This window comes from Empidonax traillii, unplaced genomic scaffold (assembly GCF_003031625.1).
Source record: "Empidonax traillii isolate 1590-97213 ecotype Southwest subspecies unplaced genomic scaffold, ASM303162v1 scaffold308:size980311, whole genome shotgun sequence".
NCBI classification, from domain to species: domain Eukaryota; kingdom Metazoa; phylum Chordata; class Aves; order Passeriformes; family Tyrannidae; genus Empidonax; species Empidonax traillii.
The window spans coordinates 395,006-412,270 of NW_020955501.1; the positions used below are offsets into that span (position 1 = coordinate 395,006).

General features: G+C 40.1%; 2 protein-coding genes across 16 annotated transcripts in view; one reads left to right on the forward strand and one right to left on the reverse strand.

Moving 5' to 3' along the window:
- RIMBP2 (RIMS binding protein 2) overlaps positions 1–14,757 on the forward strand; it is an 88,633-nt gene extending 73,876 nt beyond the window's left edge. For 3 of the 15 annotated variants that reach the window (XM_027891034.1, XM_027891027.1, XM_027891030.1), the window contains 8 exons: positions 478–595; positions 3,553–3,702; positions 6,504–6,688; positions 7,849–8,017; positions 8,446–8,552; positions 10,260–10,331; positions 10,559–10,693; positions 13,103–14,757. In XM_027891034.1, coding sequence (XP_027746835.1) covers positions 478–595; positions 3,553–3,702; positions 6,504–6,688; positions 7,849–8,017; positions 8,446–8,552; positions 10,260–10,331; positions 10,559–10,693; positions 13,103–13,291 — 1,125 coding nt within the window. In that variant the 3' untranslated portion in view covers positions 13,292–14,757. The other 12 variants (XM_027891028.1, XM_027891032.1, XM_027891021.1 and 9 more) reach the window with 11 other exon arrangements.
- Positions 14,758–15,993: 1,236 nt separating this feature from the next.
- PIWIL1 (piwi like RNA-mediated gene silencing 1) overlaps positions 15,994–17,265 on the reverse strand; it is a 14,380-nt gene continuing 13,108 nt past the window's right edge. Inside the window, exons 20-21 of the mRNA XM_027891040.1 lie at positions 17,090–17,237; positions 15,994–16,368 (exon numbers count right to left, since the gene is read on the reverse strand). Of these exons, the coding sequence (XP_027746841.1) occupies positions 16,252–16,368; positions 17,090–17,237 (265 nt within the window). The 3' untranslated portion in view covers positions 15,994–16,251. The remainder of the gene's footprint in view (positions 16,369–17,089; positions 17,238–17,265) is intronic.

Sequence of the window (17,265 nt, forward strand, 5' to 3'; positions counted from 1 at the left end):
CCCATGCTGCAAACTGGAGGAAGCTCTAGAGCTGGACACAAGCAAGGCCTTTGCAGTGCAGTCCAATCTCCACAGCTCACAACTGCTTGTACTACTCTCCAGGAGGTTAAAGAGTCACCTTAGCAGCAACAACAAAGGCAAAAGAATATTTCAAAAATTATTCTTTTTCTTTTCTTTTTGTTCTGATGTGTGACTGCTGGTTACAAAACTCTGCCATAAATCAGGGAACCATTTTTTTTCTTTTGCAGGTTTGCCAGGCAACAGTATTTACTTTTCAGCTAACCTTTCAGTTAAAAACTAAGTTTAGTTGCCTTTAGAGCTTATGCTTCCAAATGTGATTGACCTGATTAATGTCCAGCCATATGACCATGATGTTACCATGCATGGAACTTACAAACCTGTTTTTTCTGTTGTTGTTTCTGTTTTTGTTTTTGTTTTTGTTTTTGTTTTTGTTTTTTGTTTTGTTTTTTATTTTAGCTTTTAGGTAATCCAGCATCTGCAGGACGGCCTGAAAGGGTGGAGCATGCAGGACGAAGGTCCTCTCATGGCAGTGCAGTGCCACAAAGGTCTCGGCCAATGTTGGTCCCTTCCATTGGTTAGTTGGACAGATTGGTGCATTTCTGTTCTTTGCAGCCTCAGAGTTTGGGAAGGCAATCCTTAAAAAAACAAAAACAACTGATGCTTGTCTTGAACCAGGCTACTCTTAGTTTAAATGGGGTGAAGCGGGACTAAAAACATCTCCACGTAAATGAGTGCACTGGGGCCTCACAAGGGGCTGAATTAGTAGTCATTGACATCTCTGGGAGTCTTTTCATTAAATTTAGTGGGTATTGGAGCTTTTTTAAGCTTGGTTAAGCTTAGGTGCTGTTAGATCTTACCTAAGAAGAAATTGGCTGGCAGGTTACTATGCAACCAGTAAAATAAATGTAGTCATCCAGCCATCCGTTCATCCATCCATCCTTCCATTCATCAACCATCATTCTCCATTCACTTTCCATTGTCTTGACTACTTTTTGGAACTTAGCAGGGAAAATGGAAGCTTTTAAATGCAACAAGTTCATAGAACTTCCATAAATTTACTAAATTTTCTATTTCTTGCAGAGCCATCTCTATTCTGCTTTAATCATTACTTAATCTCTATGCTGGTGAATACCAGAAAATCCAAAAAGTAGTGGGGAAAAGATAATGGAATCAAGACACTGTGGACAAATATGTATCTGTTAAAACTTGCACTCTAAACTGAAAGAGGAGAAACATTCACATGGAAAATCAGGAAACACATGCAAAACAAATGCAGGAAGAGTTCTGTGAGTTATTCCCAGGACTTCACTCCATGAAGATGTAAAGTTGATCTGTTTCCTGTCCCCAACCTGGATTTTAATTTGTGAATACTGTAGGCACCACAATGAGGAGAAGGAAGCAGTGTCAGGCAATTCTCACTGACTTGTACGGGAATAATTGATGTAACAAATGGGGATCGTCAGGAGGACAGAGACTGATCATAAAGGAATGTTTTTATTTTTAAGTATTAAATATTTTTCCCTTCTCATAGAATCACACTAAAATTCCTGTACTGTAAATTAAAAGCAAAATTCTCCTAGTGGGCATATTTCTTTGGATATCTAGTGGATAGTAACTACTATTACTGAAACTATGGATCAGAAAACACACACAGGGGAAAAATGCATAAAATTTGCTCAGTCTCCTCAGTGCAGTGGGGCTGGTCAGAGGCTGATTCTCATCCCACATCCTGTAAACCAGGATGAGCTTCACAGATGTCAGTGGAATTACACTGGAATAAAAATGGTATGGAGGAGAATCAGCTCCAGGGAGGCTCTCGTGCTTCTCTTGGCAGGTTATTGTGAGCTGAACCAAACAGCTTTTGGATGCTGCTGGGACAAATGTTAGATTTTCATCTCCTCTTTCTTTCCCTCTGAAAGCAGCCTTTATTTCACAGGAGTAAAGATTCCTGGGTTACCTTTGGACTGCTTAAAGCAAATTTTTTATCTAAGGTCTTTCTTTTATCTGCTAAAATTCCCCATTTTTAATAGCAAGACAGTAGAGAAGTTTGTGTGACTGAATCCTTTGGGTTTCTATTTAATTTTCATTTCAATTAAAAACTGAGGGAAGTGATTAAATTTATCAGAGCTCACTTTTTGTAAACAAGGTTAGGACACAGAAACCACTAAGCAATGACTTTGCTGTTTAGTAGTTTAATAGCAACGGCTTAGATAAAGAAATTAATTTCTGATAGTCTGTGCTCAAGGAGATAATTAAATAGAAAATAATAACTCAGATTTTGTTTCATTTGGCGTAACTTAAAGCATTAATTATTGTGATTTGTATTATTTACAATCCACAAATGCCCTTTGGGAAAGTTCCATTAGAAAGAAATGATAATATTGTCTCTTGCTGGTAACAAGAAACTATTGAGCATTATGTACAGTGTATAACAAAAAATATTATTTGCTGTGGAACTGTTGGAGGGCCTTATGTGGTTTAGGGTTCAAGAGTCCTAATTTCTGACTAGAGGACTAGTGATTAAAGTTGCTGAAAGGTAAGCATGCAATATTTCTCTTTTTCAGCATCATACTGTAAAATACCACTTTGAGGAGAACTGAAGCAAGTTTAAACACTTGATAAAACTGCATGAAAGTTCCTTCCTGTAAACCTGCTAGGAGCTAAGAGAAATATTGAGAGCTCAGATAAATAAAATGTAGTAAAAGTAGAGCATCCAAAAGCATGTAGTAAATGACTGTATAAACTTGAACTGTTCTGATCTCCCACTGGCACAGAACATTTCCCAGGAGTAAGGGCTGCAAGGATGGTTTTGTTATAGTTGTGTCATTATAATTCCATAAAATGAAAAGCAGAGTAAAATAAAAGAAGTAGATGTGATTGAGTCAAAGTTTAGGCTTCTTAAATAGCTGAAACTTGTTGGCCTCAGAGATAGCTCAAAATTGTGGATTCCAAATTTGTCCGGGATTTTTATTTAGCTAAAGGGTTGCTTAAGTGATGGAGAGTTCTTAAGGCAGTTCTGGGAGAAGTGGGAAAGACTTTCAAGATTGTAATGTTTTTAAGATTCCAGTAGCAAAATCTTTCTCCAAAATGTTCCAGAATTTAAGCTCCTGGAGGCGTTTTCTCCATAAAGCTATAAGTTCTTTAGACTAGTATCTTCTTGCAGGTAGGATTTAAGTGAATTAATTAATTTTTGTTTTTAGGTTGGTACTTTAGAAGGTGAAAGACAGTTTACAGTGCTCTTGACCTTGCAGATCTGGCAGGTAGGATTGTTTAAACCTCATAATAAAAGACGATTCCTATCCAAAGACCTAACAAACAGTATTTACACTGTATGAATTTTAAAAAGCACAAAATCCAGATTCCTATTTCTGTGATTTCCTACCCCCTGCTGAAGAGGATTTCTAGAGGCTGAGGCATCTGGCAAAGCTTGTGCAGTGTTAGGAAGCGAGAAAACAGGGCAGGCCCAGCAGGAGCCTCCGCTGAGGCCACTCTACACTCTGTTTTAATAGATCATTCCCTTTTTCTCCGTAGAAATTACAATGGACAGTAACAGTGAAGGCGCTCGGTCTCGGTCAGGTAGTGAGGGAAATATTTCACCTGTAAAAGAAGAAGCTTATTATGGCAGCATTGGACACAAGCACTGGCCCCCGCAGCGTCCCATGGCCCCTCACTATGGACACGGTACGCCCACCCTTCTTCAACCTTTGCGCCAGGCACGGTTTAGAGCCGCGTGTTAACCATGTGTGACACCCTTGCATGCAATGCAGGATGCCAGGGGGGACTGGCTCTGAGTCCTGGGTGCCCTCAGGTAAGTTCCTCCAGCTCAGCTGCCGGGGACAGACAGCCCCGAGGGCTCCGTCCCGCCGCACGGCCCCTCTCCATACTCGACCAGCCCAAGCATTGCATGAACTCTGTGAAGCTGCGCTGCTCCCAGTGCCAGTCAGTGACTGTACACACCTGAACCACCCTCCATCCCAACATCCCAGCTGGATCCAGGCAGAGGGACAGGCACAAACAGTGTGTCACAGGTATTATTCGTAGGCTTAAAGGGAGGCTCGGAGTCTTCTCGGTGACCACACAGGGCTTGGGCTGCGTCACCTGACGTAGACAACAATTATTCTTTGTCTTCTGCTACATTACATAAGTAAGGCAGTTTTACCCACTACTGATAGTATTTGCTGCTTCATCAGCATAGAAATCATTACGTGATCAATAGCTCAGTTCTCGCAGTTGATTAGACAGGGAATTGGAGTGTGTGACACTGGACCCATAAAAGCAGCCCAGGCCACGGAGGGAGTTAAGGAACTCTCTCAGGTTTTGGTGATCTCTGAAATGAAACAGAAGAGGCCCTGAAAGTTTAGGTAAATTGTAATTAAGTCCTGAGTTTCCAAGCAAGCAGACATCTCTGGGTGTATCAGTGTAGATCGAGTGAATTCAGTGCAGCTGTGGTTGCCACCATGCACAGGTTGGGAATCTGGCTGGATGCATCCAGAGACAAGACTGTACATGCACAGTGATGTGTGTGTGTGTGTGTGACATGCATTTGTACCTCTGGAGAGTATAAGATAAGTAACTAATAAGCTAGTCAAGAGATTATTTGCTTTCTGCTTCACTGAAGCAAACATGAGTATTCTGGCACAGGCCAGTGCTTTTAACAGAGATACATTTGGCTGTAATTCATGTTTCCACCTTACCTTCATTAAGAGCAGCTGGAGTTGGATGAAAAAATTGATATTTTTTTAATTTAAAAACCAAAACAAAACACCCCTTAACCCACCTGGTTCCCATTGCCTGGTGGGCCTGAGTATCAGCCTCAGGATGGCTGCAACCTGACTGGGGGAGGAACAGAGAAGGATCCCATCCTTTGTGTCTCATTGCTTTCTGTCCCACATGTGCCCTTTTCCCACACTTCCTTTCTGTGCTTTGTGCCTGCCTAAAGCTTCTTGGCTGGAATTTTTCCCTGCCCTTTTGCTGTTCTGCATTTTATCCTTACTGACGTTCTTTCTTGAGCTCTGGAGCCACGAGTCAGGAGATGTTCCCTGAAAGCTGTGACCCTCTGAACATTCTGGTAGTTTACAATTATCAGATGTTGAATAAAATGCATGGTGTAGAGGCAAAAGAGGGAAAAAGGTAAAAAGCATTTATCTAAAATGTTTCATATTGAATGCTCAAACTGTTAAAAAACAATGTGAGTCTTTAGTTTGCAAGAGGTGATTACAGTAAAAATTGTACTAATATGAAAATCGTTTGGAACAAATTGATATAGTTGAACTACATTTTCATCATAATTCATAACATCACTTTCTCAATTTATTCATTGTGAAGAATCTTGTAAACAGGATGATAAATGTTGATTCAGCAAAGAACAAAAAATATGTGACTCCCAGTGAAGCCAGAGGGACTTTTCAATAAGCCAAGATATTCACAAATGGCTTTTGATTTTGAGGGCTTTAATTTTTGGGACTTCAAGTTCATGTGCCTTGAAAGAGGCTGTTTGGGAAACTGCTGCCACATCCTCCTTCAAACCAAAATTAAAAGCCTTTTAAACCCATCAGTCAGAACACTCACTGTCAGCCATTTCGACCTAATCTTCCAGTTTGATTTTCTAAAGTCCATCCTTAAGTATTTTGGTGAATCATGGACTAAACACATTCTCCAAAAGTCTGAAAGATATATGAGACAAAATGTTCATTCTCATTTTTAATGTCCTAATTGGTCTGTTACCCTGCAGTGGGCAGAGTTTGGTGCATTGTCAAGTGCTGGGATATTCAAGGATGGTCTTTCCTAATGAGCTTATAGTTAAATCATCATTTCTCCTGGATTTCAACACACCTTCTTAGTGGTTTGGGTTGGTTTGAGCCCTATGTTAACTACTGACAGCATTGCAACAAAATCACAGGCAGTGTAGTTCCAGCCCTGGCACTGCTGGAATACCATCCTTTTTCTCTGTCTGGAGAGATTTATGACCATGTTTGATTTTTAACCTGGTACCTAAAACATGGTTTGCCAACACAGCTGGCACGTGCTTTCTTGTGTCCATGAAGAGCAGAGCCAGCTGTGCTGGAAAACAAATGGATCCAAAGCATGGTTATTTTTGCAGAAATGAAAAAGCCTGTCAGACCCATCATTACGTCACTCTTAACATGCCTCATTAATTTATGGCAAAGTCCAGTAAACCTGACAAAAATGGCTTTCCTACCTGAGCTGCATCCACAAGTGTAAATGTCAGTGTGGGGTAGGAGATAACACCACTTTCAGTGCATGAAGATTTTAAATGCTTTTTAAAACAATACCAATTTGCTAATTAAAAAAAAAAAAAAAAAAAGAAAAGACCAACCCACCAAGCTTTATAGGACATACATTGAGGTTTGGGGATGTTTTTCACTGAAATGCCAAACACGTTTCAAATATTAACTGGAATAGTTGAAAGATGAGGCCAACTTGTGTCACTGAACTGTTCCTTTCTGACTTTAATTTCCCAGATGGCTACGGTGGGCATGACCATCTTTCTCCAGATCTTTATGAGGAATCCGAAACAGACCCTGGCACAGAAGATATTTCTACTCGAATATTTGTTGCACTCTTCGACTACGACCCACTGACCATGTCCCCAAATCCTGACGCCGCCGAGGAAGAGCTGCCCTTTAAAGAAGGACAGATCATAAAGGTGAGAGCTGAAAACAAAGGAAATTAGCAAACAGGGTCTCCTTTGTCCCTTGTGGGACTGGAATCCAAGGGTTTTTTTTTCCTCCAGAGGTTCAGGCTGGAAATCTTACTGGATCTGGAACCTGATATCTAGTGCTAATGGCTTAAAAATAATCATGTGGCGGGCAAAAATCTCAAAGTTTCTGTAGATAGTTAGGACCAGACTTAATTAGAGATTTAGGTGTTAAGACTATAGTTGTGACTGAAATTCCCTGTGTCCATTGCCACAAACCCTGCAGGAAAAACTGCTCCAGAGAGGACTGCATTGCTGCAAAGGTCCCCCAGGAGCCCTGAGTGTTGTGCCTTCAATACAAACCAGAGCTGCTGTATTTTTTTTAAATGCTGAACGCTCCTAGATAATAAACAATTTAGAATAATTCGAGTCCGGGAGTCAGATATTTCTGTTCCCTTTTCTGTCAGTTTGGTGTAAAACACACACACTGCCTTTCACCAGGGCACAGAGGACAAATTGGCTGTTCCAGGGGTTGGGTTGGGTTCTGGCAGTGTTTTTCCCAAGCCCTCCATCCCAGCTCGCCTCATCTTCTGACTGTGCAGCTGCAAGGCAAATTTTGTTCAGCTTTGCTGCTGTGGTTTTAAAAAGCCAGCAGATATTTCTGTGGACTCAGCAGAAGTGTTTCCTCCTGCAGCCTTGCTTGCATCCATTTGATCTGCTGCAAAACAGGCAGAAAGGAGGGAGGCAGAAGGAGCAGCTGCTGGTAGTCCAAGGGTGACTGAGGTTTAAGTGTGATCTGAAACAGAACCTGAAAAAAAAAAAAAACAACAAAATAGACTCATTTGAATATTACCCATTTCAGAGATAAAATTCTATCTTAAGCTGTTAAAATCCTGACTGCCTTTCACTGTGTTGAGTCTTAACGTAAATGTCTGCACTCTAAATCACAATTTTTGTAATGTTGAGTACTTTGTTCTGTATTTTGCTGACCTCTCCACCTGATAGAAGGTTTGTGCCAACAAATTCAAATAAATGTCACAATTCCAGTTTTATAACCTAAGTCAGAGTAGTCAAAAACTGATATATTTCCATGTGTAACCACTTAGCCTGCATTAAAATTCCTATTTGCTAAAACCTTTGCTTACCAATATTATCACTCTGAATAACAGGTTTATGGGGACAAAGATGCTGATGGATTTTATCGTGGAGAAACCTGTGCAAGAATTGGCCTTATCCCATGTAATATGGTCTCTGAGATCCAAGCAGATGATGAAGAGATGATGGATCAGCTTCTTAAACAAGGTTTTCTTCCTTTGAACACACCCATTGAGAAAATTGGTAAGGGAAAATACCAACATTTCACTTTTCCTAATTTTTGGGTGCTGTTAACTTGGCTGGATGTGCTGTACCTATTGTTTTTACTACATGCAGGTACCTCCAAATTTTCCAGCCCCAGTAACCTCTGATTCTTACAACCAAGAAGGACAAAAATTGAAGAGCTTTAGTTTTGCAACTAAAATTGTTCAGAAGATTCAGTGGCTTAGAACAGAGGGGCAGATGCGTGTCAAATATTATTTATGTGGTTTCACATCTTTTATCTGTGCTAGTAGGTTTGGTAACCTGTGACTTTTTATCACTGTGCTGGAGAAACACCCACATTGCTGACACAGTGCTGGGAAAAGGACGTGAGGGAGAGGTGCATCGTGCTTTCATTGTCAAAATAATTTTGATAGCTTTTCCTCCCCTTCCTCTCCCCGTGACTGGAACAGAGAGAAGCAGAAGGAGTGGCAGACAACAGCCAGTGACTACAAGAAGGATGGTGGCACTGTATGATTATGACCCAAGAGAAAGTTCTCCCAATGTAGATGTAGAGGTAAGGCCAGAACCGTGTGCTGTGGTCAGGACTGATGGGCACCGCTCTCCATTTAGGGTGGATGTGCAGAGAAACAGTTCAGGATTACAGACACAGGTCAAGTGGTTTTGGAGCAGATGTCTATGACAAGCTCATGGCATCTGTACAGGTGGATTTCCAGTTCTTGTTCAAACAAAATCAAGGAATGTCCTCTGTAGGTTTATTTAATACATTCTAAAGTCAGCTGTGGCTATGGGTGTTACACAATAAGTGTGTGTGCCTGCAAATACAACAGGAGTCTGTAAGGAAAACAGCAGTTATAAATGTAGGGAATTTTTATTTTCCGATTTCCTCTGTGTGTTTGGGCCCAAAACCTCCAAAAATCCACCCTCCCTCACAACCTAAGCCAGAAGGATACAGCCCACAGGAACAGCATTCACAACATATTTTATTTTTCTCTTAATTGATCTGAGCTTTCATGAATGTACGTCTTGCATAGCTATCTCTTTTTTGTTATAATAATATAAGGATATTTTAAGCAGCTGAGCATTAGCCACATCTTCATTTAAAACCAGCTGAGCATCAACCACATTTCCATTATGGGTTTATCTTCCACTTGCAGTCTGCCATTTCTCCATAACTGGGACCAGCAACAACAGAGTCACTTTTTACATTTGGTTTTTGGTGTTACATGCAAGTCCCTCAGTCCAGATTTGGTGCAGGTTCCATTTCTGTCTGCATTGTAGTAAGAATGTTAGGGCACACTGAAAACTCTAAAGAAAACACTGCATACCTAGGAGCTTCCTCAGTTAGCCTTTAAAATATTTGGGGGTTTTTTAATTGGTGAATTGTTTGGAATTTTTTTCAGCAGAAAGTGAATTTTGAAATATGTGGGTCTTGGTGCTTTAAAACACAGCCAGGGTTGTTTTCTGTTTCTTGCTGCACCAAATCTGTTTCTAAATTATGGTGTTTCAAAGTAGTTTGGCCAACAAATCAAAGAAATTGTGCTGATATATGGCAAACATTTTGTTTGTTCTCTCTCCCATGACCACAGGAAATTAAATATAATTAAACCCCCCCTCCCCCCCTATTACATTGCATTTAAGCCACAGGCAATTAAAAAGAGCCCAGTGCACTCTCTGTTTGCTGATCAGAGAGTGGAGCTGCCCCTTACAAAGCCTTTATTGAAGAGAATCCAGAACAGCTCCACTGCAGGAACGTTGTTGTGCTTCAGGGGGTTGGACTGGATGATCTCCAGAGCTCCCTTCCAACCCTAATCCTGTGATCCTGGGAAAAGCAGCTCCCTCAGCTGTTCCTGTAGCCGTTAGTCCTGGTGCTGAGCCACGTCCCACCCCAGTGTCCTGTTCCCTCCGCACACAAGGATTGATGAAGGGACCTTTGAAGCTGTTACAGTTCAAAGCTTCACAGTTTGCTCAGGTTGTTCAAGGCCTGAGTGTCTTGGCTTGTTGGCCACAGGGAGTCCTGGGGGTGTTCAGAGCCCAGTGGGAGGGGGGCCAGGCTTAGCAAGCTGAGGGAAAAAATCCAGTGCATTAAAAGAAAAAAGAAAAAAAAAGAAATGAAAAATTGATCTCTCTCTCTTTGCTCTCGAAGATCAATTTGGTTTCACTGACTGTGTCAACATGAAGGAGGGGGGGAAATATTAGTGGGTTTACCATTGATAAAAGAAAAGGTAATCTTTGCCTAACCTGCCCCGTCCCTTCCCTGCAGGCCGAGCTGACATTCTGCACTGGGGACATTATCACTGTCTTCGGTGAGATTGATGAAGATGGATTTTACTATGTAAGTTGGCTCCTGCTTGGTCACTACAAACTGCTCCAACCTGCTAGAGCACCTTCACCAGCACCAATCACTAAGTGACAGCCCAGGGGAGGGGGGTTCAGGTCACATCCCAGTGACCTTAGATGGGCTTCTCCTCTTCCTCACCATCTTTGCAAGAGGCAAAAGTGTTTCCTTACCTTCTCGGGAACGTAAATTTGCTTGAATTAAAACATGTCATGGTGTTGCAGGGTGAACTTAACGGACAAAAGGGGCTGGTTCCTTCCAACTTTCTTGAAGAAGTGCCTGATGATGTTGAAGTCTTTCTATCCGATGCACCCTCGCGCTACGTTCACGACACACCGACGCGTTCGAAAGCAAAAAGGGTAAGCAACCGCCTAAGAAAAACTTAAAATTCTTTTATTTTCCCATTCCATCCTGTCCCATCTATAATTTAGACGTCACTTTTGACACTTTAAATCCATCTGCCCATTTAAAAGTAACTCTCTCAAGTACATAAAATCAAACCTAAGGAGAAGTGACTTTTGCCTTCGCTGGCTCGTTACATTTGTAAATGGAGAAACTAAACTGACTGATTGCAGTCATTACAGTACCTGCCACTATAATTCGAATTTAAGCAGCACTTATCTGGTGATAGTTACTTCTTAAAGCTTCTAAACTGCTCTTACTACAAAAATCTCTTGAGAAAAAAAGACTGGTACCAGTGTTCCTCTAAATACAAACTGTAACTGCAGCTGATTGACTGACAGTGCTCGTCTTTTAATCCTTATGACTTCCTGTTCCAACTGGCATTAGTTAATTGCTCAGAGACTTCTCTTTTATGAAAGATTAACCATGTTTAGAGTATCTCATTTTTGGTTTTGTTTCATCACTGCAATACTTTTATATATTATATATTTTATATATATTTTTATTTCTTTGCTCATCTGCTTGGAAACAGAAGAAGAGTGTTCATTTCACACCTTAATAAGGCAATGTAGCCTTCACGTAAGTGAGCAACTGAAGATACCAATAGAGATTTCAATTAAAGCTACCTGGCTATCTAATGCAAGTCTTGAAACTTAACTGTGGGGGAAAAGGAAAGAAATATGTCTCCAAAACCCTTGGCCACAGAAGAGCAGGCTGTATGCTTCTGCTGAATCTAGTCAAGTCAATTGAGGTTTTTTTAGGAGACAAATCCTTTAAAAAGGAATCCTTGGAAGTCAATCAGACCTCACTTTATGAAGGTCAGCGTTTGGAACATATTTCTTCACGAGCTCAATGTTTATGTTTACATAGAAAGGAGAGTTTGATGTCTAACTACCCTACAAACAAAGCTGCATATTGCATTGTTAGCCAACCTGGGAGGTAAAAATTCCAAGCTCCTGTGTCAAGAAAAAAGCACAACAGCTCCAACCCTTACAGAACACCCAAGTGCACCGTAAGTTGATGCACACGGTAGTTTACAAGGGTATAGTTGGTTTTGAAACTCATTACATTCAAACAGAGCTACTTAAATTGTCTGCCTTAAGATGTGTTTTCCATAATCGATTATACCCCAGCTTGCCTAAGACCAACTATTCAAACAATCCCTTCCTATGGTACAACTGACTGGGATTTTTTCCTAGATCGTGGACATTTGAAATATTTAGCAACTGTTTGGTTTACCAATGCAATAGAAGTCTCGACCTGAAACATGCAGCTCACTGAATGAATGCATTAGACTCAATATATGGTATCTTCAGGTGTACGTTGGGGTGCTTTACCAAGTTGTTTTGGTTTTGTTTTGTTTTTGGTTTTTTTTTTTTTTTCCATTAGAATTAGACCTTGATTTAAAATCAAAGTCGGCTTGAAGCCCCTTTGCTTTAACTCACTGTTGCACAACAAGCCAGTAAATTGCTGATGTTTTAACTCCAAGCTAACAGGACTCCCTCCAGCATGGATTCTACTATGAAAATATCATCTTAATTGATAGTAACCCATCTTGCCAGCTGGGCACTGTAGTTAGGATAGGCTGAGTATAAGCAATTTTAGTATTTTCATCCAAGTGCTTTTGATGATTGAAAATAAAAAAAAAAAATAGCTGTTCAAAATATTTAGGAATGCTGTCATTTAACAACCTCATAGCTGCAGCATACACATCAAGCAGTCAGGGTCTTTAAGCTTTCTTTGATTGCAATTAAGGTTCATTTTAGCTTTTTCTTTTTCCTTTTTTTTCTTTCCTTTTTTACTTTTTTTTTAAGCCAGTGTGCCATCTTCTCTAATCTGTACATAAGGTTTGCTAGCCAATTTTAAAGAAAAGGCATTTAAAGGACATTAAAAAGTAAGTGAACATGTAGCATTTCAAGTAATTTCTTCTGAAAAGAGTTTGGCTTCTATAGATTGTTGATCTGTAGTAATTAACACATTTATTTTTCTTAAATCTGTAGCTAAAAATATCCCTCTCCATTTTAGTACTATCTGAGTACTGAAATGCAAAACCAAAGCCACTTTTGAGGCTTTTGTGGCCAGAATTCTGGCAAGACAAGTGTGTCCAACTTTTCCTTTAAAAAGGTACAACCAAACCAGGGCTCTATTGGCTGGTTTTCAATTGTTCTACAGTTTTTTTCCCCCCCTCTTCTAAATTTATGCATCTTCCATAAGCCCGAGCAGTATTTTAAGCCACAGAGAAGAAAGGAACCAGCCCTTTCGCTTAAGTGGGTAAATGGGACAAAGTGATGTTACCAACTTTCTTGATTGCTGACAGCTTTGAAGCTTTTCAAACATTCAATAAATTATAACAATGTACCTAATAGGTTCCTCCTGAGAATACAGGTACATCCCGGAGAGCACCATCCCCCACAGTCCATCTCCATCCCGGGTCACCTCCGTCACCTGTGGGTTCTGGTAGTCCCGGGAGAGGCAGGGATATGTCCTCGAAAAAGAAAAAGGGGCTGCTTTCCAAAGGCAAGAAACTGCTGAAAAAGCTTGGTGCAGTGAAATGATTCATGTGCTCCTGGACAACTTGTAAAGCTTCCAGTCTGTGTATTTTAATTTTTTATTTTAAAAATTTTCTTTTCTTTTTTTTTTTTTTTTTAAATCAAAACTAGGGCTTTCATGACTATGCAGTACAACTTTACCAAAACTTCTGCATTTTTAAACTCTGACATCAATAGAATCATGTGAATTGCTTAATCAAAACAGCAAGAGTGGATGTGTTGTTGCAAAAACTTTTTTAAAAAAATATATATAAAAAAAAATTTGTGGGCTTAAGACCAGAAGAACATGGTTTTATTTGAAGTCAACTCACCACCTGCAACTCCTTTGGGAAAAATCTCAGCCTTTAGCCTCCTTTAACCATGAGTGGTGGGGAGAAAACTCTGGTCCTCGATTCCTAGTTTGGAGAGATCACCCCACTGCATCTAATCATTAACAAAAATGGTCTTGAAACTCCTAGTTTAATCAGCCTTGATGTTTTGCCTTATTAATGCACAATGATTTGTACTGTCTAATAAATATACAGCGTATACTTTGTATGTACTGTGTATTCAACTGTCTTCATCTTCCCTAAAACATGGTAATTTAAGATCAAGTACTATGTTACTGACTCCATTCACTGTCTGATGTAACTCCTGGGAGTTTGAAAGTGCTGTGCTAAATGCTTTTTTTTTTTTAATTTTTTTTTTTCAGTTTTTGCTTCTTTATTTCCTCCCCCCTCCCCCTAAAAACCAAAACCGCATATTGATTTATTCTGTCAACATTTTCACTCCACTGAAATCAGACACAGTGTAAGTTATTCAGAACCTCACCCAGTTTCAAACCATTCAACCTCCAGTTTTGGGGTTCCTGGTTTACTGTTCTAAGCTACTGGGGAAAAAAAAACAAAAACAAACAAAAAAAATTAACAAACCAACTCCACACCAAAACCCCTTTACTCCCCAGTTTGTTTGTTTGTTTGTTTTTTTCTGTGGAGGTCCAGTTCTAAGTTAAAAGGCATTTTCATATTGCTGATGTCAGATTCAGGATAAAGTACATGTTTTAAGTAAAAAGGACAAGCTGTGTTGCAGTCACAGGCCACAGCCAGTAACGAGGCTGCAAGAGGCTCTAATCAAATCTTAATTGTGATATTGGCATATCAAGACAAACAATCTTACACACTGATGGCAGTCATTGGCTGTTACTATTTTGTAATTCTTGTCCATTTGTAAATTGTTTTTACTGTTTATACATACTTTTCAGACTGCCTTTCTTTTTGTAATTTATGGAAGGTTTATAAATGAATGATCAAAGCTTCCCCATTGTGTCTTCAGATAATAATGTAAATTACTGTAAGATACTGTGTGCTAGATTACAACATTTAATTAAAGAAAATAACTGGCCTAAAATTGTGGTAAAGTACTGTGTGGGTGTGTGCATGTGTACAATTGTTGTGTATTATATTTTCTATAAATAAATCATTTGATATTTTGTAGAGTGCAGTATGTTTCCTAAATCCACAGCTGCTTGGCTGCTGTGCCAGCTCCCTGTCCCTCCCTCCTGGCCCAGGGAGGTGCCCAGGGCAAGCACAGGGCCATGGTGCAAGGCACCCATTCCAACACTGCACCCAGGGGAGAAAGAACAGCCCCCAGTGACCATCTCCTGCCTTTCTGCAGCTGCACAAGGCCCTTCTCTCTTGACCTCAAATGATAAAAAACAGATCAGAATGAATATCTGCGACAGGGGTAAATAAGTGGTATAGGGCCGGCAAGAAATACAAAATACTCAGCAGTGGATAGGGCAGGCTACCACTGTATGACACCAGAAACACCAAACTATTTGCCAAAAAAAACCCCTCTGCATCTCTTCACTACAAATTTCATGTGGAAGAAGTTGGCAGAGTTCTCTCAGCCTAAGAAAGGAAAAAAACTCAATTGAATACAAGTTACAGAACTCTCATTTTTCAGAACTGTCAACGGTTAATTCACTGTAGAATAAGAAAGGCTCATCTACATGCAAGACAGAAGAGCTTTTCAGAGATAAAAAGGGGTTGCAAAGTTACTGTGACAATTGTCACATCTGTGCCCAAAGCCCACTGTTGAAGCACATTAAGCAAATACATAAACAAGCAAGGAATTACAGCAACAACTTTATTTAAGTCTCACAAAGAACAAGAACAAGCTTCACAACAACTTAGTTAGGAAAACCAGCACTAATCCAGATTTTTCCATGTCTGCTGTTTTGACTCTGGTGTTAGCTCTGAAATCTACTTCCCTCCACACAACTTTACAAACTGCTTTACAAACTGAGCTGCTGCTGCTCAACAGTTACCAAGGAAAACCTCAGACAAGCAAAACAAACCACAGCCACTGCCCATTGCTTGGAACTACAAAACCAAAAAAACCCCCTGACCCTGGTCAGTGCACTGACACTCAGGTGGAAGTTTTCACATTTAACAAGCAGGTGGTTAAATATTATCAGCCCAGAAGTTTAATTCCTTTCAGTGATGACAGTGGGAGGAATTTGCTCTAGACAACTGCACAGTGCAGGGAATGTGAAGTTCCAAGACTAAGAGAAAGGACATCAATGGGATAGTCTATTTTTCCTGGTTTGCAAATCCCTCCCAATGGCAGCCTTGAAACAAAGCCTCTTTTTCAGGTGTGAAAACAGTTTACAAAACAGAATTTTGTCCTCATTTTAACAGGCAGGAAAAATAAGGAATCAACAGTTCTGAAGCATTTTGAAAATTAGAAGTGTAACATACTAGCTGAAAAAGTTTGGATTTTGTTCTGTATAACTCTCCCTCTTACTTGCTAGAAGTACTTTTGGGTAAGGCTTCCCAAAATAACAAAAATAAGTTCCATAACTGCACATATTATCCTGTGTGCAGGTCTTTTTAAGAAAAAACAAAACTGAAAACCAAAACCTCAGACAATTCTGCATTCCTTGGAAAAGAACTACGCTATTTTATTTGGCTGATAACTCAACTTCAAAGATAGTAGAGTCTGTCTGAAAGCATCAGATTTGGTTCTCTGTGAATGCTCTGACCGACAAGGAAAGCCAGTTTATGAGCATACTGGCAAGGAGCAGGAACTCTGATAACACCCTGCAGAAGGGAAAAAAAAAAAAAAAGGGCAATTATTTTCAAGTAATTTAAATAAGCATGCATTCACTGTAACAGACACCCCTGGAATTCCAAAGTATGCATGCATGTTAAGTTTACATTCCCTGTTGTTTATGCTGGTTTCTGAAAATAACATCATATAAGCTGAACACACAAGAAAACCCAAACTTCCCAACTCCATTCCTCTCCTCGCTCCAAAAAAACCCTTTACACAGGTTTACATTCCATACTGGGTCTCACAGAAGATGGGACATGGGTTAAGTCAAGGATAATATTTAGGACTGATAAATGTGAAGCACAGCTCAGGCACGAGCTGACTGTGTGCTCATCTTGGTATGCAACAGAAGCCTCAAGGGAAGTAGAGGAACATAATTCCACCTCCACACAAAGCAGGAAGTATTTCTGCAGGTAAGAAACAGTCACTTCAAGTTTGCTTTTGACACAGAATTTGGGAACAGTAGTCAAAATAACAAGTATTTTCTACTGAGAATAAAGATTAAAGTAATCTTCAGAGAGATCAGGTTAATGATAAAGCATCTAGTTCTCAAACCACCACTCTGGGTCCCAAGGCACACCTGCAGGCATTTTGGATCTGCATGGGTGTTCGAAGGATACCTGTTTCCACCTTTTTGTGTGTTGTAACTGCACAGAGAAGCACAATCTTAAAAGAAAAATATTATCATTTCCCCTAGGAAACACTTACCGACCAGTTATAGTACATGTGGCAGAGTTTGTAGGTCAACCTCTGCAAGTGATCTGGTTTCAGCTGGCTGCCATCATAAATGACGTTGTAATGAGTGGGTGTGACACAACCATTTTTCACTGTGTGGCTCACAACGAAGAAATCATACCTGTAACAGGAAAAGCAAAGGCTGTTAC